This window comes from Astatotilapia calliptera, chromosome 12 (genome assembly GCF_964374335.1).
Source record: "Astatotilapia calliptera chromosome 12, fAstCal68.1, whole genome shotgun sequence".
NCBI classification, from domain to species: Eukaryota; Metazoa; Chordata; class Actinopteri; order Cichliformes; family Cichlidae; genus Astatotilapia; species Astatotilapia calliptera.
The window spans coordinates 16,325,991-16,352,652 of NC_137433.1; the positions used below are offsets into that span (position 1 = coordinate 16,325,991).

General features: G+C 40.6%; 1 protein-coding gene across 10 annotated transcripts; it reads left to right on the plus strand.

The window, feature by feature from the left end:
• Positions 1–1,287: 1,287 nt before the first annotated feature.
• Positions 1,288–26,625, plus strand: aak1a (AP2 associated kinase 1a). 10 transcript variants are annotated; one of them, XM_026187045.2, is made up of 20 exons: positions 1,288–2,124; positions 6,897–7,015; positions 7,546–7,654; positions 8,184–8,326; positions 8,493–8,614; positions 8,713–8,794; positions 8,883–9,015; positions 9,128–9,231; positions 9,548–9,627; positions 9,724–9,887; positions 10,487–10,656; positions 13,209–13,430; positions 14,513–14,700; positions 14,988–15,181; positions 15,272–15,340; positions 17,844–17,948; positions 18,151–18,252; positions 19,387–19,545; positions 19,931–20,020; positions 20,546–22,853. In XM_026187045.2, the coding sequence occupies exons 1-20, from the start codon at positions 1,965–1,967 to the stop codon at positions 20,638–20,640; spliced, it is 2,610 nt and encodes an 869-aa protein (XP_026042830.2). In that variant the 5' UTR covers positions 1,288–1,964; the 3' UTR covers positions 20,641–22,853. The 10 variants fall into 10 exon arrangements, with proteins under 10 accessions (XP_026042830.2, XP_026042824.2, XP_026042826.2 ...); XM_026187039.2 differs by lacking the exon at positions 20,546–22,853 and adding an exon at positions 24,072–26,625 and having other exon boundaries at positions 1,294–2,124; XM_026187041.2 differs by lacking the exons at positions 18,151–18,252; positions 20,546–22,853 and adding an exon at positions 24,072–26,625 and having other exon boundaries at positions 1,294–2,124.
• The last annotated feature ends 37 nt before the right edge of the window (positions 26,626–26,662 follow it).

Below are 26,662 nucleotides of genomic sequence, written 5' to 3' on the forward strand. Positions count from 1 at the left end.
CACCTTTTGAATTTCAGATGACAGTATTAAAACTGACCATTTCGATATTGCATTGGCCTGAAACAAGAATGCAACTAAGAATATGAATGTGTTTAACTTCAAGCAGGCAAGAATAGGATTTATTTAACAATTTCCTATGGCAGTGAAAAACACAGATTAAAAACACAAAGTTTAGAATAGTTGGCCATAACTTAAAATGTCAACAAATATCAGTAAAGACAATTCACTCGTGGAGAAGTGCTGAAGTGGACTGGCGTCAACTCTTTGTTATAATTACGTCTGGTGCTGTGGTAACAAATGGATGGTAAATATGGCATGTCACAGCAGCATTTAAACAGATGCATAACTATTACAGTTTTCAGCACAGTTGGTGTGTTTTATCCTTTCCTTACCATGTCGTGGGACTTTTTTCTTCATTCTCTATGTGTTTACACACCTCTCTACATTTGATCATTAATGAAATTCATATTAATATCTGGCTCTCTTTAGTGTGTCTTTTGTCCTCTCTCCCTCCCCTCATCCCAACAAGTTGCTGTTTTCCCTCCCACTGTCTCCAAGTGCTCATAGGGGGGTCATCTGATTATTGGGTGTTTCTCTATGTTATTGTAATTTTCCTTACATTATAAGGAATGTAAGGTTGAGGCAACAGTTGAGGCAACAGTTTCTGTGATTTGGTGCTATATAATAAATAAAACCAAAGTGAATTGAATTTAAGTGACTTTATGTGTTTGTAATTATGAATCTTTATTATAAAACTCTAACATAATATCTGTGTTTAAAAATGTAAGATTATCATGGATGTTTGAACTGGCCAACTTTATTGTTTGTTTTACTGACTTGATGTTTTGTTCTCAGTTTATTTTAGTTTAGTTACTGTGGGTTTGCTTGTTTCACTTTGGTTTTTGTATTTAAATATTGAGAACTATCCTATTCATTTATGTTATCTGGAATGGACATTTGCTTTTGGTGTATATCTTTTTACTTATTTGAGCTACCTTACCTAGTCCTGTGGTACTAAATAGAGTGCCTCATGGGCTTTCCATTGATATCTCGTGTGTTTGGGTGGCCTCTTTTAGCTCCAAAGACCAAGAAAATCACACACACAAAAAATCCCCTTCTGTAGATATTTCCTCGTCTTTGTTCACAAATTTGAGATTAAAGATTAAATTGGTTTCCTTTTATTTTACTGTTATTAGTAAATTAGACTGATGAAAAAACAAAACGCCCTTTATTTATGTTGACAATCCACAGCTCCGGGACAAGCAGGGTGCACTAACAGGAAGTCGCTGTTGATTTGACCAATCACACGAGGAGCAGTCCAGCAGGATTCAGGGGAGATGGGGAGGACTTCTGCCATTAGCGTGTACTGGTGACTGTGTTAGCTCTGTCATTAAGTTAACCTAGTTGACTAGGCTTATTCTAACCTGCAGCACGAATACAAACAGTAAAGAGCTGAAATTTTCTCAACGATACAGAGGTATAAGGCAGCAAGTGGACTAACATTTCCCTCGGGAGAATATCGACCGAGATGTGTAACGACCTGGACTTGATATCAGGAATCTACCTGGCTGCTAGTCTGTTGACTGACAGCTGGCACCTGGCTGCTTAGCTAGCTGACTAGCTAGCTAGGTGAGCTGACTGGGTTTTTCGGGCTCATAGTCCGGCTCATTGTGTAGCTAGTACTGATTTTGGTATAGAGTGGAAAGCGGCTTCTCTGCATTATTTGACTCCGCCTGCTGTTCAAACCATGAGTTAGCTGAACAGCATCAGGCAGCAGTGTTCGGGATATTTTAAGGTCCAGCTAGTTTCTCTAGCTTTTAGCTTGAAGCCAGCTAGCAGCATTCATTCAGCTGTTGAAGCGTTAACGCCAGCACCTCAGCGACTGACTCTGTCCAACTACTGTCGTTGTCGCGACATTTATACATTTTTGGACTCGGTCCTGCTTTGGGCAGTGTCAAGGGAAAATGAAGAAATTTTTTGATTCCCGTCGGGAGTTTGGGGGCTCCGGGCCTAGTCCTGGAGCCGGTGGAGGAGGCGCTGGTTCCGGCGGCGGTGGCAGCTTCATCGGACGAGTCTTCAGCATTGGAAGATATCAAGTAACCGTGGAGGAAACAATCGCTGAAGGTGAACTACGTGGCGTTCCCTTGTGTGGATTACTACAAACACTTTAATTGTGATTTGGACTGCTTCATTTAAACGATTGGGCCTGTTTTTGTTTTGTTTTTGGCCCAGTCAGAGTAATGTTACTAACACAATGATAAGCTATCATGTTTGCTATACATTACTAAGTGGAAATGGCATTGGTTAATGAATATTTACTGGTCAGGGTTTAGAGGTTACACATTTAGGCAGTCCTCTGCATGCCTGTTTGCTGCCAGGTTGCCCAAACCTGTCTTATCTGTTTATTTTTAATAATAACAATTATAATAACAACAGGCAGATTAGGAGGAAGACAGACTAGGCTGAAATTTTAAGATGTAAAGATGATGGGCTCTACATCTCTCAGTGTGTATTATCCTTGCATTACTACACTCTTTACTTGAAGGCTGGGAGGAACATAGCAAAACTGGATTTCCTGCTGTGCTGTAAGGGGCCAACGCCATGCTGAGTCACCTGTATGGATATTTACAGAGGGACTGGCAGATGTAGACTGCACAAGTTAAAATTAACTGGAAGTTGTTGGTTAGGATGTGTTGGCACATAGAATGTGACCTTACAGTAAGCTGAAACTCAAACATAACTTCACACAAACTTTTCCAGGTGAAAATATTCTTGCATGGTCATTTGTTAATCCAAATACTTAACTTAGTGTGGTGAGGACTGATTGCACCTTTTTTAGGTCATTTCTATTAGAACAGGCTAAACGGATATTGTGAAAGAGGTAAACCTTTTCCCTGTGGTCATTTGTCTTTGCAATGAGAGTCTGATGTCCTCTGTTAGCTAAGAGGGCCTGTTACTAAATAATAGATGAAAAAAGTCTGATTAATTTATCAGTACTATAGATGGGAACCATGTGTTTGGCCGCACACTGGCTTTATGAATGAGTTCCACAGCAAACTTCAGACCCGCCCTGTACTGGGATGTTAGGGAATTTCTTTGTTTCTGTGAGCTCAGTTTGGCCTTGCTGCAGATAATAACTTTAGAAAAGCACAATTCAGGTGTGTAATTCTTAGGCCTACTAAATGGCATCATCACCATAATTATATATACAGCTTCCCCAAGATGCAAGGTTTTATTTATTTATTTATTTTTTCCTTTCACTGCATTTTGATCTGGTAGTAGAGCTGCTCTTTGTAATTCGAGTACAGCTACTGGCAATACACCTGTTTATTCAGATGCTTTTCATTGAAGTCTGGGCCTGCAGTCACTGTTATCTGGCTGCGTCATGTAGTTAATTATTTTTTCCTCCTCTTACTCCAACTCCCTTTGTTGTCACTCTTGAACTTTGTGGCAACACACTTTACCCTGTGCTGACTAAAGCAGTGAGGGTGGCGCACTGTGCTGCTTTTGTAACTTTTTTTTCTTTTGTAACTTTGGTTTGGAGGTGCACGCTTTGAACAGTGTTATCTTTTTTTAGCTTTAGGTCTTGGGTAAATCTGTGATTTATTACTGACTTACCTCTGGATTTCCTGACACACAGCTCTCTCCCTTTACGGTCAGCAGGAAGTGTTGTTTTGTATTGATGTATAGAGTTACTGCTGGTAACATTAGTGCCCCCAGATCCTGCTGTCATTAATGTGCGAGTCATTCCCTTTTTGTATTCCATAATTATCACATTTTCTAACAGAGTGGGAAAAAAACTTTTCTAAGTCAGATTAGATAGTTTATGCCACCTTCTCTTTAGACGATCTCTGGTTTTTCTCCCTGTCACTGCAGTGTTGTGCATATGTTTGTAAACAGCATCGTAGTGGTGAGGGCATGTGCTGTGTCTTAGTCTAAAGCCTAGATGCTTATTATGCAAGTTCCATTACACTGACAGATTGTAACTGAACATTACAAGCATTGGTGACACTTTTCATTGCAGAGCCCAAAGGTTTATTTTTGTGTGCATTTACAACTGTGTTATAATCATTTTACGTCAAGGAGTAGTGGCTATTTTTAGCTGGACTTATTTAGTCACCCCGTCTCCTGAGACAGTAGACCACTGCTAAATGTTACTTAAGACAGCCGCTAATCCCTCTAATTTCTAACAGGCATCTCAGATTAGACTGTGCAAGACAGCAGTGGATCAGATGCCTCTGCTCTGCTGGGCTATACACACACGTGCCCGCCTAGTCTCTGCTCTTTATTCTGATTCAATACAGGCCTCAGCTCTTAATTAAACTTCATATCTCATCCAAGCAATTGCTTTTCATGTCATAACACTAATTACTGAGCAATGTGCTCTGCCAGCTCCTTTTTCTTATATGCAGAGAATTTAGCACTTCATTGTGAAACTTCAAGTCATTTAATTCATGTTGACAACAGTAAAATGACTAAGTTTCCTCATTCATGCTGACCCACACAGGATGGAGGACTGAAGCCCACATGATTTCATATTTAGTGTGGTTTCCTGTTAAAAAAAAATATTGCTGTACTCTATGAACGTCTTTAACAATGCAGCTCGTATTGAGTAATGCTGATAGTAGTAGAATAATAATAATAACAATGATAATTGAATCTAAAATATCCAGATATCTGCTGAGAGATACTCAGTTTGTGCTTTATTTATTAGTGTGGTATGATTCCTGGTGGTTTTAGTTGCTATGGTTGTCACTGTCATCATTGTGACTAAACGTGGGATGATATATTCTCTCACTTCCTGTCTTGTCAGTTTTGTCTTCTTGCATCTTTTTGGCACAGCTGCTTACTCACACAGTTTTGTTTCAAGGTCTTGTGACTATTGTGCCAGCCAGCTAACTCACCACACAGTGTTTACAGGGAATGCAGAATTATTAGGCAAGTTGTATTTTTGAGGAATAATTTTATTATTGAACAACAACCATGTTCTCAATGAACCCAAAAAACTCATTAATATCAAAGCTGAATGTTTTTGGAAGTAGTTTTTAGTTTGTTTTTAGTTTTAGCTATTTTAGGGGGATATCTGTGTGTGCAGGTGACTATTACTGTGCATAATTATTAGGCAACTTAACAAAAAACAAATATATACCCATTTCAATTATTTATTTTTACCAGTGAAACCAATATAACATCTCCACATTCACAAATATACATTTCTGACATTCAAAAACAAAACAAAAACAAATCAGCGACCAATATAGCCACCTTTCTTTGCAAGGGCACTCAAAAGCCTGCCATCCATGGATTCTGTCAGTGTTTTGATCTGTTCACCATCAACATTGCGTGCAGCAGCAACCACAGCCTCCCAGACACTGTTCAGAGAGGTGTACTGTTTTCCCTCCTTGTAAATCTCACATTTGATGATGGACCACAGGTTCTCAATGGGGTTCAGATCAGGTGAACAAGGAGGCCATGTCATTAGTTTTTCTTCTTTTATACCCTTTCTTGCCAGCCACGCTGTGGAGTACTTGGACGCGTGTGATGGAGCATTGTCCTGCATGAAAATCATGTTTTTCTTGAAGGATGCAGACTTCTTCCTGTACCACTGCTTGAAGAAGGTGTCTTCCAGAAACTGGCAGTAGGACTGGGAGTTGAACTTGACTCCATCCTCAACCCGAAAAGGCCCCACAAGCTCATCTTTGATGATACCAGCCCAAACCAGTACTCCACTTGCTGGCGTCTGAGTCGGACTGGAGCTCTCTGCCCTTTACCAATCCAGCCACGGGCCCATCAAGACTCACTCTCATTTCATCAGTCCATAAAACCTTAGAAAAATCAGTCTTGAGATATTTCTTGGCCCAGTCTTGACGTTTCAGCTTGTGTGTCTTGTTCAGTGGTGGTCGTCTTTCAGCCTTTCTTACCTTGGCCATGTCTCTGAGTATTGCACACCTTGTGCTTTTGGGCACTCCAGTGATGTTGCAGCTCTGAAATATGGCCAAACTGGTGGCAAGTGGCATCTTGGCAGCTGCATGCTTGACTTTTCTCAGTTCATGGGCAGTTATTTTGCGCCTTGGTTTTTCCACACGCTTCTTGCGACCCTGTTGACTATTTTGAATGAAACACTTGATTTTTTGATGATCACGCTTCAGAAGCTTTGCAATTTTGAGACTGCTGCATCCCTCTGCAAGATATCTCACTATTTCTGACTTTTCTGAGCCTGTCAAGTCCTTCTTTTGACCCATTTTGCCAAAGGAAAGGACGTTGCCTAATAATTATGCACACCTGATATAGGGTGTTGATGTCATTAGACCACACCCCTTCTCATTACAGAGATGCACATCACCTAATATGCTTAATTGGTAGTAGGCTTTCGAGCCTATACAGCTTGGAGTTAGACAACATGCATGAAAAGGATGATGTGGACAAAATACTCATTTGCCTAATAATTCTGCACTCCCTGTATGCTAAACCCAGGCCATCCAACAGGGTTGAATTATACCCTGCTGCAGGGCTGTTTGACACCAGTGGTTTAAACTGGATAAAGCGATTCGTTGCACATGTTTGATAGATTTTATTTTTATTGTGACTTTATCAGGCTCCTTGTAGTTTAGGTCATGATTATTTGATCTGCCAAGGTTGTCTTTTTTCCTCAGTAAAAATCAAGTCACTGTCAACAGATGGTCACTGTCCTGAGAAATAAACTCAAACCAGACTGAGCAAGGCAGTATGCTTAGCAGTGTTGTCTCATAGAAAGAACGCCCTGGGTTTTAGCACCAATGCAGTGCCACTTATAATTGCACTGTATATGGTGGCAAAAAATGCAAGAGACATAACTATGGTGGTTTTTCTATTTCTGCATTTCAATTTGTCCATTCTTCCTGTTCTTCTCTTTGCAGGAGGTTTTGCCATAGTCTTTTTGGTGAGGACTCATCAAGGTGCACGATGTGCACTAAAAAGAATGTATGTCAACAACGAACACGATTTGAAGATCTGCAAACTTGAAATACAAATTATGGTGAGTGTGATTGCCCCAAAGCTGACTGGAGAAAACTCAGCAATTTGCATTACTGTTAGCCTGCTCAGCAACAAACACAAAAATCTATCTAGTGTTAAGTAATTTGATACAGAAAATGCAAATATGAACAACCCAGAATGCCCGAAATTAAAAAAAAAAAAGTTATGCAAAAACACTATTTGACTTGTGTCAAGTGGTGATAACAAAGCAGCACTCAGGATTGTAATTAGTTCCATTTTAGAACATGAAGTTCTGTTTAAAATGTTGCCTTGTAAGCTCAGTTGCATGTCCGTTTCCTAACTGTAAGTGAAACAGACCAGTTCCTGTAGCCACTCCCTGGTGACATGCTTATCAGATGATTTTATCATCATTACCTTAAGTCCTTTGGCAGTTAAAATTAAACTGAGAATTTACAAACATTGATGTATTTTTTGATCTATCAAATAAAGTTTCTTAGGACTGCATGATATTTGAAAATTGCCTCTCTTGTTGTTCATCATTCCTGTTTCTCTCTCTGTTTGTTTACACAGAGGGACCTGGTGGGTAACAAAAATATAGTCGGCTTCCTGGACTCCAGCATAACTGCAGTCGGAGCTGGTGATGTGTGGGAAGTCCTGATCTTAATGGACTTCTGTCGAGGTAAATCGCCCAACCCCCTCCCCATGCCTTTCTATCTCTGAATTCAAAGCTCCATTACCCTCGGCTCTTACAGCATCCTTTCTTTTCTTTTTTTCCAAAGGCAAATGTTCAGCTGATAGCTGTCGTGGTCAATAGAACTTGTGTTTTACTCGGTGCTTAACTTAGCTGTGTCATTTGTAGAAAGATAAAATGTTAACATGCCTGTGCAGTTGTGAGCATCGTTAGGGTTTTTAAATTGTGTAGTGTCGAAAATGTATTAATTTTGTTATGCTATAAACAGCAATGTTAATGTGTTAAAGCAATACATTCATGATGCCCTCTTTACTTTTTTCTCTTATGTAAAAGCTGACCGCTTTGAAGTGTCATGTGAATGATAAAGATTAATGTATGTTTTTGTCATTTATTTTAGATGTGTTGGGATCAGAGTAAACTTATATTTGAGCCTTAAATATTACCTAGAAACTTTAAATAATTACATTAAAAAAAAGGAATTTATGTCTTTTTATTGACTAAATTTTTTTTCATTTAGGTGGCCAGGTGGTGAACCTAATGAACCAGCGGCTACAGACGGGCTTCACTGAAGCTGAGGTGTTACAGATCTTTTGTGACACGTGCGAGGCGGTCACTCGTCTACATCAGTGCAAGACTCCAATCATCCATCGAGATCTCAAGGCAAGCCTAATACATTTTCTGTATGCGAATACTACTGACAGCACAGATCTATCTAATGAATTATCACACTAGTAATTTGGAATATTTTTTGTTTGTTTGTTTGTTTTTTGCGTTTGTTTCACTGTACATCACATCTCACAAGTCTTATCTTGTCTTCCACACATAGGTGGAAAATATTCTTCTTCATGACCGGGGACACTATGTGCTCTGTGACTTTGGAAGTGCCACCAACCACTTCCAAAATCCACAGACAGAAGGGGTGGCAGTTTTAGAGGATGAAATCAAAAAGTTAGTTGTTTTTTTCCTCTTGATGTACCATCTACCCTATTTTCTCCCTATATTTCAGAAGCTCATTGGTCTGTTCTCATACATTACTGCTACTGCAGGTATACTACGCTGTCATACCGTGCTCCAGAGATGGTCAACCTCTATGGGGGAAATGTCATCACAACAAAAGCAGACATTTGGGTGAGGCTAACTTAAAAATATTATCTAACTACTATGACGTCATACAGAGTATATGTTTTTATATGTGTTCATTTCCTTGTCTGCGCAGGCCTTGGGTTGTCTTCTCTATAAGCTGTGCTACTTCACCCTTCCATTCGGCGAGAGCCAAGTGGCTATCTGTGATGGCAGTTTCACCATCCCAGACAACTCTCGCTACTCACATGAAATGCACTGTCTTATTAGTAAGTACTCTATTTGCTTAGATCATGCGACCGTTCTGCTTTCTGAATATGTGTAGTCTAGGTGCAGTTAAATTTAAATGCAAATTAACTCAGAATATTTTTTGTGTCTCAGGATACATGCTGGAACCTGATCCTGAAAAGAGGCCAGACATTTACCAAGTATCCTACTTTGCCTTTAAACTGGCTCGACGAGAGTGTCCCGTCCCAAATCTACATGTGAGTCATCACGGCGAGAGCAATAGTGGGAGTATTAGATGAAAATATGTGTGTGCTCAGCAGTAACTTAGATTTTCTTTTTGTTACTACATGTCTTTGATTTTACATCTCGTGTGCTGGAGTTTGAGTTTGAAACTTTCCTAGCTAGCTAGCTAGAAACAGCTATCTAGAACACAGTGATATTAATGACAGTACAGATTTTGTCACTAGGCCCTTAGTAATAACAAAGCACAAAACAATTATACATTTATGGAAAATACTAATCAAAAATGTGAAAAGATTTGATCATTTTTGATAAATCTTTTCTCCTCTGCAGAATTCTCCTATTCCTGCAAAACTTCCTGAGCCTATCAAAGCGAGTGAAGCAGTGGCCAAAAAGAGTCAAAACAAAGCCAGGTGAGTGACAAGCAAAGCGTGTGTGTTATTTTTATTAATATTATTGTCATAAGAAACTTTGCGTTACTCTGCAGAGTTTTCTTCTTCTTCCATCAGGCTCACAGACCCAGTTCCTACAACGGAAACCTCAATTGCACCTCGACAGCGGCCCAAAGCTGGCCAGGCTCAGCCCCAGCCCATATCAGGCATTCTTCCCATCCAGCCAGCACTCACCCCACGCAAGAGGCCTGGTGTGGCTACTGGGGCACCCCAGGCTATAGGTACAAGGAGCTGTTTAAACTATGATTTTCTCTATATGTCAGGGTTAAAACCATTGTGATCAAAGCCTGGATTTGTGATGACTGTTACCCTGCTAATAACACTATTTATGTTGAATTACTTTTGGTTCATGAATCCCTCAAGAATTTCACTATAATTCACTATATATTTATATGCTGTGTTCCTATTGGTTTAGTCTGCTCTTTAAAGGCTTTTAGTTTTTATTTAAAGTCCCTTCTGGTCAACTTGCAGAGACAGAATAGATGGTGGCATGATTCACCCTCACATTTATTTATGTGTTGTTCAAAGTCATTCTTTTGATTGGTATCGGTCCAATTAGTTTTTGCCCCTCAGCCATAAAAAGGCTGATGGGGTGTTGTGTCACCCCACTGTGGGGGTGGGTGGCGTATATACCCAAGTTTGTGAATCCAATAACTCGAGAGTGAGGTGATTTAAGATTTTCTCACTCACTTGCACAACAATGTTTGTGTGGATGACAGCTGGTTCATGTAAGAATCTGCACAAAAAGAATCTGTGTCGTATTTGATGATCAAGAATACTTTTATAATTTTCTCATATATCGTATTAACTTCCCTTACAGGTGTCGGTATCAGTGTCCCTCCTCCAGCTTCAGCTGCTGTCCAACCTGCTCAACAGGCTCCGTCTGCTAACATGCAGCCGCAGGCTACATCTCAGCATCAGCAGCTGCTTATGAAGCAGCAGCAGCAGCAGCAAGCCTCTGCCTTCTTAAGCCCACAGAGCACTCAGCAGGTAGGAAGACTGTTAGAGCAAGAATGGAAATGGTGATTAGCTGAATGTGTGCTGTTTCATGGATGACATTGAATAATGCTGTGCACGCGTGGTGAGACATTTTAATGCCTTTGTTTTCAAAGAATTAACAGCATCAGGGATTTTTCATAAAATGCATATTCACTGTGCAAGCAATAACAAGAAGAGTGTGATACCACGCAAAGGGTTTGGGCTTGATAATGAGACACACTTGAAAATACAAACTTCAGGTGTGGGCTGTCTGTGTTTTGCATGATGAACTATTTTGATTTCTGTGGATTTTAGTGATATTGTTTTTTGGCTGAGCTGCCCTGTTTGTTGTTCAAAATCAGTTTTAAGAGCTCTGTTTAGTTTCAGTGAAGCTTAAATTCAACATGATTATGTTCATCACTGGTGTGTGTGTGTTTCAAGCCAAAGCTACACATTTACACTGCTCCCAGTCTTAAGGTGGTAATCTCAAAGGTTTCAGGCCTGGTTTGATTTGGTTTCTTACCAATTAGATTGTGTTCATGGTGTTTATGCGTACAGTCACATACTTCCTATAGGTTTGTCCTATACAAACACTTTATAAATATAATCTAATGCCTCATCCTGTAGATGAACTCCACTTCTAGTTTCTTACACTACAGCTGGCAATGGTGGTCCTTGTTCTGCTCTCTAGGATTTGTGAACTTGTCGTAGTGCAACATGAAACACTTCTCCACCTGCTCCACATTCAGGCTTTTATGTTGCAATGGATCTCCACAGCTGGAGGAGGACTGTTGTCACAATCTGTAGTCCTGTAATATGTAGAAATCTGTAATATATAGAAGCTGGCATCAGTCAAGATCCGATCTTGAGAAGGAGCTGAATGATATTAAGGAATCCTGCAATAGTGTGTCTTATGTTACAGATAGGAAGAACCAGGGCCAACAGCAACTGTACTTCCCAAATAAAACACTTATGGATGCCGTCTTTTCCCCAGATGAATAAAGAAATAACAATGAGAAAATAAAGAATTAGTTGACAGGCAGTAAGTGTAATTTTCATTCATTCTGTGAGATATTGTGATTTGATTCTCATGCTGCACATAGCATGAGACTGCTAGCACCACACCTCAGTGAAAGGGTTGGAGGAAGTTACCTGGCTGAGAGGCAGGAAATGTGCTGTTTGCAGCTCTTTATTTAACCAACTTACTGTAGCTTCCTTTTCCATTCATTCTTGTAAGATTTTAACTAGATCTGCTGTCAACAAATTTTCAGTGTTATGACAGTGTCTCTCCTTTTGCCTGACTAGATCACCATAGTAACTGATGCTGAACACACAACCTATTCCTGCACAGGTTATCTTCAGAGTTTTGGTTTAATTTTGGTCTGAATTTTGGTAAAACTTCAAGTTTCGAAACCCTAATGTGCAGTTGGAAATAAACAGCATTTATACAGCGTGTGTCAAAAAGAATCGTCTGATTTTAAAGTGGTTTTATTCCCCATTCTCCAGCAAAAGTGGAAATGCCTATTATTAGAAATAGGAGATTCGTGAGTGTCACGTGGTTGCTGGTCTGTAGCATAACAGCAGCAGTGGCAAGTTTGAGTATTGTGGAGACATGTTGTGTGTCTGGAGGGGGACACATTGAGAACTTGTTAACATTGTCTTGTTTGTAAAACTTATTATTCAGCCATGTACTTTAAAAATTTACCACAAGCTTCTATGTCCATTATTTCGATTACTGTCACTTTAAAATGATAGCTTTTTATAATAAGATGATTCTTTTTGATACACCTCACTTTATTTTAGTGCTAGGAGAGCTTGCGATTGATGATTTGCTGCCATCACTGCTCGCTTGTCTTATTTGCAGCAATAGGAGGTGTATTTTATATTCTTTTTCTAGATCTCTACTACCTGTTCCTCTGATAATGTTTCTGATCAGAGTAGGTGGAGCTAAGTCATTTGTTTTGTGTGGAGGAAGTATCAAATGACATGTCAGCTGCCCTCTTGGCACCTGAAGCAAGCCTAGGTTAACAAAGAAAGTTAATAACCACTACCATCATACCTGTTGTCTCAGACTGGATTGTTAGGTTTCATCAAGCCAGCTAACAGGAAAAGAAAATCTTGGCTATGCTGAACTTTCTTTCTTAGTACACGCCTGTTGACGTGTTTCGTTGACACGTTCTTGAGGAATGATAGTGTGAACTACTAAGCTTACAGACAAACTCGTTGCATTTGTACTGCAAAATTACATATTTACTTATTAGGAATCATTCCTCAGAAAACTGTTAAATTCCCATTCTGTTACCTCATTTATCAATAAATGTCAATTTAACAGACATTTGTTCAAACAAACCCTTTGAGATTCCCACTTTATTATGAGCTGCAACAAATATTTCCATATTTTTATAGGTTTGTTGTAGGTTTTCTTCCGTGCATTCATGTTGTTTGCTGGTGAAGCAGAACAGAAAAAATTAATCTGGTTTAGTTTTGCAATACATAACAGAAAATATTTCAGTTGGGCCACAGTTTACCTTGCTCACGGTCAGCTGTGTGGTGTTCCTGTGTAGCATCACCTGGTACAGAACCTCTACCACCACCAACTTCAGCAACAACAAACATCATCACAAGCATCCAGTCTGCTGCAATATAAACCTGTTCCTCAAGTTGTTACCCTGCAGCATCAACACCAACAGCAGCAGCATTTAGTCCTTGAAACTGCAGCTGCCCATCTCACACCCATCCCCGAGTCCGCAGTTGTTGGTCCTGCAGCTCGTGGTCCAGAGTTTGTGGTAACGTCCTACTCCTGCTGCTGTCTGCTACTCTTTGGGTCGGGGCTGATTATTGGCTCGTCTCTAACGAATCACATCCAGACTTTTGCTCACTTTTTCCTCTTCTCGGTGGCAAAATATTCGAAAAATCTCATTCCATTTTTACTGAATGTATAATGTATAGAATTTTCATGAGTTTCTGTCAGACTGTTTCATGTTTTCCTCTCCTGTAAATGTTTCCTGTTTTCATAGAGTTGTAGTTTGGAGCAATCTTCAATCTCTTTGATCAATTTTCTTTTCCAGTTGCTCTTACTTGTTCTAATGTTTGTATCTGGTTCATTTATTTCTTTTTTTTTTTCTTTTTTTTTTTATAATACTGAACTGTGCAAAAGTCTTCAGTTTTTTCTTTATGTTTTGCTTCCAAGCAGCCAGACTTGCATGTAATTTTTAAGTGGTCCTGAGCAATAGTTCTCCAGGCTTTATGAAGGACTTTTAAAGTTTTTCTTTGGACTTTGGCCTTTTTCACTCATTTTTAGTCCAGTACTTGTATCTGACCATTTCAGAGGAATACTGACCTTTGAATTGTTCAAACATAGAAAAGACAGCTAACTCAATAGATGAACCAGTGTTGTATCTACACTTAAGAGACAGCTTGGCTTTTATGAGCAGAACCAATTTTAAATTGTATCTTTAGGCACTTTGTTACAGTAGCCTATTGCAAAAACATACCATTTGTTTTTGAGCTGACTCTTTGAAAAATGAAGAGCTTTAATTGTCCTTCAAGAAACTGGAGAAGTACTTCTAAAGACCAGAAATTACAAGAAAGCTTATCTAGCAGAGTTCAGGCTGTGTTGAAGAATAACGGTGGTCATACCAAATATTGACTTTCAATCTGTTTAGAATTGTACAAACTCTGTTTGTGCTTCTATATAATTTTTTTCCGTGTATGTTTGCACGTGTTTCTATAGACCACAGGAACTTCTACTATTTTTCTAGAAAAATATAAAGAAAAGACTCTAGACTTTTGAACAGTACCATAGAGAAAAGGTTTTAGTTACTAACACATTTTCACCCCTCTGCATCATTTTTTTTTCTCATTGCAGACGACTGGCAGAGGGATCCACAAAGTTGGCTCCCTGACACCCCCCTCCTCGCCAAAGACGGCCACCAAGAGTGGCCACAGACGTATCCTTAGTGATGTCACCCACAGTGCCGTGTTTGGGGTCCCCGTTAGCAAGTCGACCCAGCTACTTCAGGCAGCCGCAGCTGAAGCCAGCCTCAACAAGTCCAAGTGAGCAGAATGAACTCCCCTCAGTGATCTGAGGATGAACTGTTCTTTCATGACACTGAGTGAAGATCGACGTGCAATAGACAGTACATTCATATCACAGCACCCAGAAAGAGGACAAATAACTCTTTTAGATCCCCGAGAATATCTCACTTCAGTCTTTAAATAACTGTTCATTCTCTCTCCTTACTACCGCATACATCAGGAGGCCAGTGTGCATTGACTTAACAGCCTTTGTGTAGTTTCACTGTGTGCTCCTACTGTCTTTTATATTTATCTTTGTACTGCAGATCAGCAAGCACTACTCCTTCTGGGTCCCCCTGCTCGTCCCAACAGAGTGTATACCATCCAGGTGACGGGGACGCCTCCTCAGCACTCACTGTCCCCCACACTCAGCCCGCCTGGAATCCTTTTGGCGACGATAACTTCTCTAAGCTAACAGCAGAGGAGCTTCTTAACAAAGACTTTGCAAAGCTAGCTGAGAGTAAGTTCAGTTTGTTCACACACAGCATTAGTGAATCATTCCATGATCTAAAACCTGTTTGTTTTTTCTCCTCCTTTGGCTTGTGCACAGCTGCTGCAGCTGGAGAGAAAGCTGCGGGATCCAATGAAAATCTCATTCCCAGCCTCAATGCCTTTCCAGGTAAGTCTTTGTTTAGCTTTTCTCAGTATGCCTCTGACAGCTTTGTAAAGGATGCTTCTGAACCAGCTGGATTTGTCTCAGTGATTGAGTATATGCGTATAATGTTAATCTATCATAAGGATTTGTCTGTGGGCTTGTGTACTTCTATTAAAAGAAAACAGTTTATAACCATCAGAAATCACAGCGCAGCCATCATCTTAATCTTATTTGCATGGTGATTGTTTTTTTTTATTGTTACATCTATATGCATCCATTGTAGGAAAAGCGTCCGCAATTAATATTGAAATATTCAAGTATTAGCTGTTGATACTACTAAAGCCAGTGTCCAGGACAGCCCTAGAGGCTTGCGCTTGTTGTAAGCAGGCAAATAGTCAAGTCAGAGTATCAGCTTTAAACTGCAGATCTTCAACTGATGATTCCAAGCACTGACTTTGAGTAAGCATCCCTATTTTCTTGCATATTATTAGAAAATTTCTGTTGTGTAGGTTATAGCTGCTCTATATGTTGCTGTCTCAATTTTTAGAGTCCACTGTGCAGTATTGATCTATAGCCATCACCAAGTGTAGCGTCAGCACTATTGTCTCTCAGACCCTTTTAACTGCCTCTCACTCTATAATATTGTGGTCACACCAGGACGCACAACGAGCCATCCCTTTGATTCTCCTGGACTCTTAGCAAATATACCTCATGAGTGACTTTGTATTTGCTCAGGTAGTTTCTTGGCTTTCACACCATCCACAGGTTAGCTTCCAAGTGCCAGTTTTTGTGGTTTGGATTAGTACACAGTTCTACCTTGTTGACTTAGCGAGCAGCCTCACAGTGGCTTCTTGTCAGCGTTCATGAATAGACAGTGTTGCTACAGCTAGATCGCATCTCATTTGCAGGTCTGTGCTTTCTCCTTCTCTGTTGCCTGGTAACGCGAAGGACAAATTCTCCTTTGTTAATTGGATTGCTTTACTACTAGTGGAGCCTGCTTACCAGTGCTGCTAGGAACAAGAGAAAGCTAAGCGCACTCTCCTGTTGAAATGACGGTCCAGCTTTTTATTTTATTCTCTGTTTAGTCTTGAGTTCTTCTGGAAGTGTATGCTTCATGCCTCTTTACCTTTTTTTTTATTTTCTTTTTTTTTGTTTACATACTGTTTAAGGCCTGAACTGAGAGGATAAAAACGTTACGTAATAAGGGTGTGGGTAATCTTCTCTGTCCAGCCTAAGCTATCTCTTTGACTCTTTGGATCCCTTACTGAGATAGAATGCACACAAGCAAACACACTCTGACTTCTGCTAAAGAAGCACAACATCCCATCTGAGATAACGTGAAAACAGCCTTGTGGCAAGAGTGCAACAGCATGTAAAACATACTGTATGTAGCATTTTAAAACTGCATATTTTCACTGTTCCCTGTGAAAATCAAATGTTTGACATTTAGGATTTGTGAAAAGCTTTTCACCAGCGTTGGCGTCTTTCCTATAGCGAAGGGGTCAGAAGGTCACATCTGCTGTGCCATTTTCTGAGCCAACACATTCCTTGTCCTAGATGCCCCCCCCCCCCAACCCTTTCTTTGCCCCTAGCAGTTTCCTGTGAGTATAAGGCTGCAGTGAAAAATTAGTAACTGCATGAAATACACTTATACTATAATAAATAGAAATACACTTCATGCATGCAGCACACTTAGTACTTAGTAAAATCAGATCTTATTTGTTTTGGTAACGACAACTTAACAACATCAACTGTGGGTTTTGTTTTCTTTTTTTGTGCACTGCTCCAAAAATGAGCTGAAAATGTTGTGGAAAATAAAAAGAAAGGTCTTCATTGGTTGCTTTAACTTGAAGTTTTTGAAGGTGTGAAAGAGCATGAGAAATGTTTTCTGCATTAAAGATCTGCTGCCATAATTTAACTTTTTTTGGCAACTGAATGCTATTGAGGAAGGAACTTATAACCCAGGGATGTCAAACTCATTTCACGTTGTGTGCCACATACAGCTCACTTTGACCAAATAAATAAAAAATGTTTAAAATCTGCAATCAATTAGTAAAATGTATTTCTTTTGTATAGTATGACTAGTCATATCTGTAGGAAAAGCTGCAAAACTCATTAAAACACATTTAAAAGTCAAAACATTTATGCTGTTCCTTATATCTTCCAGAGGCAGTTGATTGGAGTCTTTGCTTGGCTTTTTTTGGCCCCAGGGCCTTATGTTTGACAACCCTGATATAAACTAACAAATGATTCAGTAATTTTATTATATTGACGTGAAAGTACCTCGAAATTTACATGATATCCTTAATTTTTTTTTCTTGCTGGATGAATCTTGCTTCTAAAAATGCTGACCATGAAGGCAGATGGATGCATTTGTCCTTGTTGATTTTTGCCATCATGCACCATCGCAAAGTGTAGTTTCTCTGCTTCTTTGTCATTTCTATGGAAAATCCTCTCTCATTGCCTTTTTCTCTGTTGCCATCTGTCCCTTTCTCTTCTCCCTCTTCTTTCTCTGGCTCACTCACAGAGAAGCTGATTGAGGGACAGAAGTCCCCTGATACTTCTCTTCTGCTCCCTGACCTCTTAACCCTGACTGACTCCTTCAACACTGCTGCAGAGAGCACCACAAATGGTACCAGCTATGTTCTTGTCCCATGCTTTGCCCCCAAAAATTCCTCATTTGCTCTGCATATGTCTTCCTTCCCTTTCTTTTCTCTAACATCCTTACAAAGTCAGGCATATCATCTGGGAAAGGAACAAAGAAGATGTTCTTCTTTCTTTTCTGTACTAATAACAACGTCTTTGTATTACTGTTTTACGTTGTGTTTATGTAGTAAAGGCAGAGGTGTGTGTGGACTCACTGATTCCTGGTTTGGAGGCTCCCCAGCCCCAGAGACATTTGGGCCAGCCAGAGCTCATTCCTGCCAGTGTGCCAGGTTAGCATCCTGGACCTCAGAATAGCACTTTTTCCGATCACTGTTTTACCCAAGGTTAACTAAGTTCAGGTTCTGCGACAATCCTAAGATGTAGTTTTATTGATTTATATTAACTCAAACATTTGCTGGCGTTCCAGATAGGGTTGTTCGTGTCGCAAAATAAACTGTTTACGGCAATATTTTTCACCATTTTGATGGTCCTTGTAGTGGCTATATTAATTTCTTAAAGTTCTCTCTTTCTCTTATATTTTATATAACCACACTAAAGATGGACAAGCGCCTGTTTTTATGCGTTGGTTAGCAACAACGACGGTAACAGCATCGCGTGTCCGCTTGTTTATGTTCCACATAAACCTTTCACAATAAAGCTCAAGATCCTGTTGAGACTTTTCAAAATAAACTGAATCACGTGAAAGAGCAGATTATTTACGGATGAGAATTTAAAAAAGAGCCGCCAGGTGCTAAAGAATAAACCTTAGCATCAAACGTTAGAACAGGCTTTTCCCCGCAGCACGCCGTGTAATAAATACTCACAAAGAAAACGGCGGCTGTTACAACTTATGTCTAAAAATGTGTAGTTTCATGCATCGGTTAAAACACTCGACTCCAGCTACATGACGCGCAGCTGGAAACACTTCCCGCAAGACGAGCTGCCCGCGATTCACAGAATTTACAGAAAATGTTACATTTTTGTGATTTATATCGTTATCAGACAATAGAATTCTTATATCAGGATATGAGATTTTGGGCATATCGCACAGCCTTAGTTCCAGATCACAATCATTTTGGTCTATAACTAGAACAGTTGCTTTAGGATAGTTCAGTTATATGGACCATAACCTGCTTAAGCTTTAGGGTGTTAAGTGGTCTATTCACTGAGATCTGCTTGCATTTTTCTGTGACCCACTTTGCCACGTTTATCTTGAAAAGTGCTATAGAAATAAAAATTGTGCTCAATCATTGAAAAAGAGATGCCTCTTTTTATTGTTTGTTATTAAATGAAGCTAACATAGCTTTTAAACTCTTTATGCTTGCACATATAAGCTATTATAGTAATACAATGCATCTTTTTCTGCTCCTTGCACTAACAGTCTTACTTTCTCATACCCTTTCTTTCTCTGGCCGCTGTCTCAGATTCTCTCACTGGGGAGGATTCTCTGCTGGGTTGTGATCTGTTATCTCATACCTGTCATGGAAACCCATCTGTTTCTGTTCTCCCTTCTTCTTGCTCCTCTGCTCCTCCTGGCGCTGGATCCTGCCTGGAGGAGCTGCCAGCTGGTCAGACTGCTTCTGGTAAGACCTTTTATTTTCCGCGTGCGTGTGTGTGGGGGGGCGGGGTTTTGGGGTTTCAGTGTTTGTGGCAACACAATTGCAGACCCCTGATCAACCACACAATAGAAAGGCCTGTTGAAACAGTAAAAAGCAAAAGTGGAAATTGAATTGGACACTAAATGACAGCCTCGCCAGACCCTTGACTCATTTGTAGAAGATGCTAAAAGCCATGTAAAACTGAATGGCTTTTAAAAACTTTGACTGCCCTGGCTGCTTCCGTTTATAATCTACTCGCATCCTCCTTTCTTTTCTTCTCCTTCTTTTTTTTATTTCCTGCTCTTTTTGTTGGCCGAGTTAACCTCTTCCCGCTTCCATCGTTACTTCACTTCCTCTTCCTTCACCACAGACTCTGCTTTCCTCATGTCGTGTGGGGAGAAGGGCAATGACGACGAGTTTGATCCTATTCCAGTGCTCATCTCCAAAAACTCAAATCAAGGTAAGGCTAACCTAATTCTGAGATGAGCACTCACACCTGCTGAAACCCAGACTGTGAGCCACGAAGATGAATGAGCTAGCCCCCCCTCCCAGTTTAGTCACCATTAGCTTGTTCCTGGGATTTCTGATGTGAGAAGTCTTGTATGGGTGGCTTTTTTCTTATCTCATCGAGCTCTCACATTAGTCATCTTTTAACTCCCAGTGCTTCGCCATCTTGCAGGTGTTTTGACTCTTTTTAGTTTATCTTGAAAGTCTCCCCATGTTAGTATGGCTTTCCCTAACTCCCCCCTCCCCCTGTAATGATGCAGCTGTATAAAAGTTATCCCAGCTCACTCTCTGCTTGTTTCTCTTTCTACCCCCTATTCATGCATCTCTCTCCCCTCATCCTGGTCATCTTCCCACTCTTTAATTTCTTCATGCAATCCCTGTTAAAATGACTTATTCTTTTGCTTGTCTTTCACACTCTCCCTCGGCTCCTCCATGCCCATCTCTGTCTCTATCTCTCTTTCTTTCTGGCACGTTCCAGGTGGTCACTCGCGCACCAACAGTGGCAGTTCAGAGTCCAGCATCCCCAACTTGGCTCGCTCCCTTCTGCTGGTGGATCAGCTCATCGACCTCTAGAGGGGGTGGGAGAGGTCGAAGGGGCAGTGTGCAATCCTAACAAAGGGATATGGGGGGAGGGTTGGGGGGTAAAGATGGGCACGCAGAGACACTTAATGTAGCACCTTATGAGGACCAAGAGGAGCCAGTATTCTCTTTATGTGCCTCCTTGGCCTCAACTCCATCTCTAGTTGCCTGATAGCTGGTTTCATATGTCTCTGCTAGCCGCTGACATTCCCACACTGGTAAAAATCTTTTCATTAATGCCTGAGCATATCGTCCGCTTCTGTCTTGGCTACACCATGGTCTTCCTCATGCTTTCTTCTTACTCCCATTAACATCCTTCACAGAGTGCACGGCCATAGTCGACCATCATCGTATGCACATGTTAAGCATGGTTATATGTGTCAGGGGTCTGACTAAAGACTGTAGAATGCTGTAGATAATTTGATGCACTTTCCTATGAGAGCTTTGAACTACTGACCAAACAAAGATGCAACCTGGAGCTGCGCTTCTGTTCGGATTGAACCAGTTTACATATAAAAGAAGAAGTGTCAGTTTTGGATAGGTTTTAAAGATTTCTCACACTGTTGGAGTGCGCATAGTCATGGAAAGTCAAATCTGTTCAAGCCATCATGTGCCATGATTCCTTTATAGATCTATTTGTCTAAACCAGCTATTCCCAAAGTCAAGAGTGCTGCAGCCCACTTAAAAACCAGAAAATCCCACGGGCCCCACCCAGTGTTAAATCTTCACTCTAATCAAAACACGAGAGGGTGGTGTGTTTTTTCTTGACATTTCTATTTTAAAAAAGCATAAACAGCCCAGGCTGTTTGCTATAAATTGCTAATGCTGCCCAATCACATGCAAAGTGTCATGGCCACCTGCCACTGGGACTCAGACTTCAAAACAAGAGCGTAAATTTAGATCAGAGTGATGAAAAACTTCACAAACTCACCACCTCCGATCACCAGTGTTAATTCACTTTTATATAAATAAATACATTTAAATATGTACATACTTGTACATACTTGAGCGTAATTTCTGTTATTACTGCAGGCACCTGTAGTACCTTTGTGGCCCACACTTTGGGAATCACTGGTGTAAACCGACCAAGTGGCTTCACAGGCTTGAGCATACCTGTATACTGTCCCCTCTTTCTGGATGTTAAGCAGTGTGTCTAGCGTATTCTAATGCTACACCTGTAAATCTGTCAGTTGTAATCATTTCCTGAAACTGCTGAGGTCAGTGTTAATACAGCTGGTGAGTTCGGCTCCATTGCCACAGCACAGCTTCCCACCATTGTCAGCATTATCTACAACACCACTAATGCCAGCTCATTCTCATACCTGTGACCCATCGTTGAGGTAAGCACAGCAGAAGTAAAAGGGAATGAAGGTATTTGACCTGTTCCGATGCCAAAGCTAAACAAGACTCTATTATCATGCTGTTTTTCCTCTGTGTTGGTCCGCTCTCAGGGTCGTATAAATGAGCAGATTTTTAGCAGAATACCACCGTCACAGAGAGGGAAGTGTGACGTAAATGTCATTATTTTGTGTAGGTATTATGTTAATGAAGGAACTTTACATGAAAATATCCTTCCTCCCTCTCCCACTGACATCCTCTCAATCTTCTCTGGCCAATCCTTTGTTACCATATACCATAAAGTCAGTTGTGACAGTCTGTCCAGATGAAAGAGAAATGTAAATATACATAAAGTAACACTTTTTTCTTTTTTCTTTTTTTTGCACTTGTCAGCATTGGTAAAGGTAGATTTTAGTGTGTAACATTTTATCATGTTATGATTAAAAGTGACTATTATTGATAGTGCTTTAGAAAGAATGTATTAACTGAGGACCATTATAAAATATGTAAAAATTGTATAAGGATGTATAGATAAAACATATTTGTGTATGAGGCTTTATTTAAGAGTGCAAAACTGTCGACTCTGTCCTTCTGTCTTCTCTCTTAGTTCTTGTCAAACATTTATCTAGTGCTCACGGTTTAGTTACCAAACAAACATGAGACTAAGTGCTTTTGAATCGCTTGACTGGATAGTATGTGTTGCTCTCCATTGCAGCTGTTAGGTTATACACTAGTACTGGTACATGTAAGTTACTGTATATGCCTGAATAGATTTTATTTAACAGAGCTAATGACGGAACTAACTTCCTGATAACACTGGGATACCTTTCACCTCTGTCTCCTATAGTTCATTAAATAATCATAAGAAAGGCTTGTGTGTGAGTTGTATTACATCTGATCTTAACCATTTTAAATGTCTACATCCCATTTTCTTTCCATTTAATATTGCGGTTCATATTTTTGCAGTCCACTATAATTCTGCATCCTGCAGCACTCTGCCACTGGTTGCAGACTTTTACGTGTGTTGCTGTGCTCTTTGGGTTGAAATGCAAACAGACTATCTATAATCATCAAAGTGTTAATGAAGTATCACTGATGGAGATCATCAGACTCGTCGTTCCCTTGGTGTTCTCTTAGCCATAAAAGGCTAATGGGGTATTGTCATGAATCCTATTCATATCACCCGGTGTAATGGTCATAAATAGAGTGGTTGTTGTGATCAGACCAGTTTTCAGAAACCTAAAAACTTTATTCCTCCTCACACTTTTCTAATTTGCCTTCCTAAATTGTGTGTCTGTTAATCAGGTAATATCTCAAGTTGACTGTACAGACTATGAGCTGTATTGTGAGAGATGAGAAGCTGTTTTTCTACACACTTACGTGAGCTGTCACACTGTGGGATATTTTTGTCAGCTCCAAACTGTGTCATATTCACACTTAAGTCATACGGAAAGGGCGTGGACGATTTAAAACACAAGTGAGGAGGAAAAGCTCGCCCAAGAAGTAAAACAAAACAAGAGCCGAAAGAGCTGGTCTTTTCCTTTAATTGCTTCAACTAACCTTTCCCCCTGAGCTGCACGTTAACAACTGCTGTCAACACTGCTGAGGTAAGACTGATCTGTCTTCTGTGCAGTCTGTCTGTCGCTAACTATTTTTCACTTTTGCTGTGAAGGCTCTTTCCCCTTGTTTCCACAGATCTTTCTCATGCTCCCTCCTCCTCAACTGACTCAGTTTTAACCTAAAGCAAAACTGCTGCCACTGTTTTCCTGTAACACCCGGCGTTACTTGTGAAGGTTGAGTTGAGAATCGTGGAAACAAGGTTAATGTGGTGACGTACTAGTAGAACTGGTAGTGTTGTGACTGTGACCTGTTCAGAGTAGAATTGTAGTCTTGTGATGGGTTCTCATTGTTTAGTCATCCTCGAAAATCAGTGACTTACAGATTTTAGAGTCCATCTGTTATGCGAGACGGATCTGGTAGATAAATGGGCAGCTGGACCACAGATGGCAGTTCCTTCTCATTTGTATTCTAACATTTTTGTTTACCTCCAATTTGTTTTCCCCCTCTATCTTTGCTTGCTTGAACAGATCTCCAAGGGGAGAGTAATGGCTACTCTGTGCTTGAGGAGGGACAAGAGACTGAAGCTGTAGGAGCAGATTCTCCACAGAATGAGGGCTGTGTGCACTCCAGCGATGAAGACGAAGAAAAAGAAGCACACAAGGACGAGCAAGAGGACGGTGAAGGCATTGAGAGTCACATAGCCCCCCATGACTGCAGCGGTTCTAGACCTCTGCTGCAGGACTCTGAGGATGAAGAAGACCAAGGGCCTCAGTTAGCTCTCCATCCATCTCTGCACTCCAGCACAGCAGCAGCACAATCAGCTACAACCTTCGATCAACCTGCTCCAAATACCTTTGCCCAGAATCACTTCCAGCATGTACACGAGGCAGCAAAGGAGATGGAGGGCGCTGCAGATATCTTCTCCAAAGCCCCCTTTCTGATTGCGCAAGAAGACACAAGTGACGTATTCGCCAACGCTCCATTTCCACGCGGTCCCCTCGCGGCTCAGCAGCAGCAGCAGCTCGACGTTTTCTCTCAGGCTCCATTCGGAAAAAGAAAGGAGCCCAAAGGAGCGCAGCCGAAGACCTCGTACCCCCACGCAGCTGGAGCTCACGCTGTAACCTCTGATCAAGGAGTCTTAGAACAGGTTGCCCAGCAACCTTTCCGTCCTCAAGCTCTGGCCAAATACTCCCGACACTTTGAAGGACCTGTGCCCCAGCAGCCAGCAGCAGCTCACAGAGCGGCGTCTAACGCGAGCAAGCAGGCTGCTGTAGCATCTGTCCCCGCTGGACCTCTGCACTCGTGGACCTCAGACGTGAGCGCTGTAGACCCATTTGTCTCTGCACCCTTTCACCTCAAGGCACCGCAAGAAAAGCCCTGAACGCACACTCACAGGTCAGGGCAGTGGGAATCCGCGCCTACCGAAATATGCAAAGTGTAACAGGCGTAACGCATGCTGTCACCAGCGCTGCAGCGGGACTGCAGGCCTGCATGGATCTCATTCTTAACCAACTCAAATAGTGCAAGGTCATCTTTACTTTGAGTAAACTGACATCAGTCCCACATTCACACTATTTTGTTTCCCTCTGCCTTTCACGTTTTCCTTCTTGTTCTTATTTACACAATGACTACATTATGGTCAAGCGTTTGATTGTTTTCTCGCCTACCTCAGTTTTTTTTTTTTTTTTTTTTCCTTTTGGTGTGCGTCGGCGCTGAAATATCACACACAGTGAGGGAGGTCATAGACTGTCTGCAGCCGTGGCGGTTAAATTTCCTGGACAGTTTGAACTTCATTGATCTGAAAATGCCTCATTCCTTTATTTTAGTAGTCAGCTTGAATGACGTGACAGTAACTTCATAGAAGCTTGAAAGATGGGAAGACACAGCCTAGGAATATTTCATTAAACTAGAAATGTGCAAATGCCTTACAGTTAAACATTTACAGTTACTTTTTGTCTTTTATGCTTCGAAGTTCATAAAGGAGATGCTGGATGTTGATGCAAAGTGTAAATTAAACGTGTGCGTTACGTTTGCCGTCACAATCATGTCATACAAAAACAGTTTGTTCCACATCATGTACGAACTATAAGTAAATGTTAGTCATATAACATTTATTATGGTAATTCTTATGTTGTATAAATGAAGACCATTCCCGTTGTTTGTCCTCACTGTACAATATGACATCTCCAAAGCCTTAACACCCTTGCTGCACCTCAGAACCACATCAGAACATCAGCAGCATTCATCACGTTTGCCTTCGTGCCCTCCTTAAATGAAAATAAAGACACTGCTGCATTCACATATCTTACTGTACTCGTGTTCAGCACCAAATACCTGTGTACAATCATGTACAACTTCCTCTTGCTGTCTGCTGTACACGCACGCACAAGATTGTCATCGAGCACAGGAATGCGTCTTTGTTGTCGACTTCTGTATCCTAACTGTGACACATTTATGAACAACTGAAGTGAAAACTTTTGACTGCAGCTTCAAATTAAATAAATAAATATTACAACTGTCTACGGCACTCATGCTTCGCAGTTCCAGTCAGGGTAAATGTAGTGTTGTCCAAGTGAAATCTTATATGGTGTCTGATTGATGACATTCCTGTTGGATTTGTTTCCGTTGCCATTCAGACGTATTTAATTGTCTTTGTTCTTTATAGAATCATGGAAGACCTATTTGGTTCCCAAAAGGGATCCAGCCTTTCTCAACCCAAAGCTTAAATTATGTTTTTCTCCTTTGCAATGTAAAATCTTTTATTTCGAAGTGTTCGGTATTTTGATATAAATGTTTACTTTTCTCATCCCAGTTTTAAACAAGACGATTGCACATAATCACTGACAGAGTGTCACGGTTCTTGAAGAATGTGTTTTGTTTGTAACACAGCTGTAAGTTTGTTTTTGTTTATTTTGTTTGTTTGAGGAGGGGGGGGGGGCGGTGACCGGTGTTGTGTAAGAAACATTTGGAGTAACAGTTGATAACACTGTTGGACAGGAAAGCACTCAAAATACTTCTTATGCTGCACAGCCTGCCTTTGAAAACTGTCATGAGATACTATTAAATGAATGTAAATCAAAATTGTGTGCATGTGGTTTTTGTTTTTTAAATGATCGTC

Bases quoted from the DNA above. Each gene is read 5' to 3' on its own strand.
- aak1a (XM_026187039.2), top strand. From the start codon at position 1,965: ATGAAGAAATTTTTTGATTCCCGTCGGGAGTTTGGGGGCTCCGGGCCT. The intron at 2,125-6,896 runs GTGAACTACGTG...TTCTCTTTGCAG, and splicing joins GGAGGAAACAATCGCTGAAG to GAGGTTTTGCCATAGTCTTT. The intron at 9,232-9,547 runs GTGAGTCATCAC...TCTCCTCTGCAG, and splicing joins GTCCCGTCCCAAATCTACAT to AATTCTCCTATTCCTGCAAA.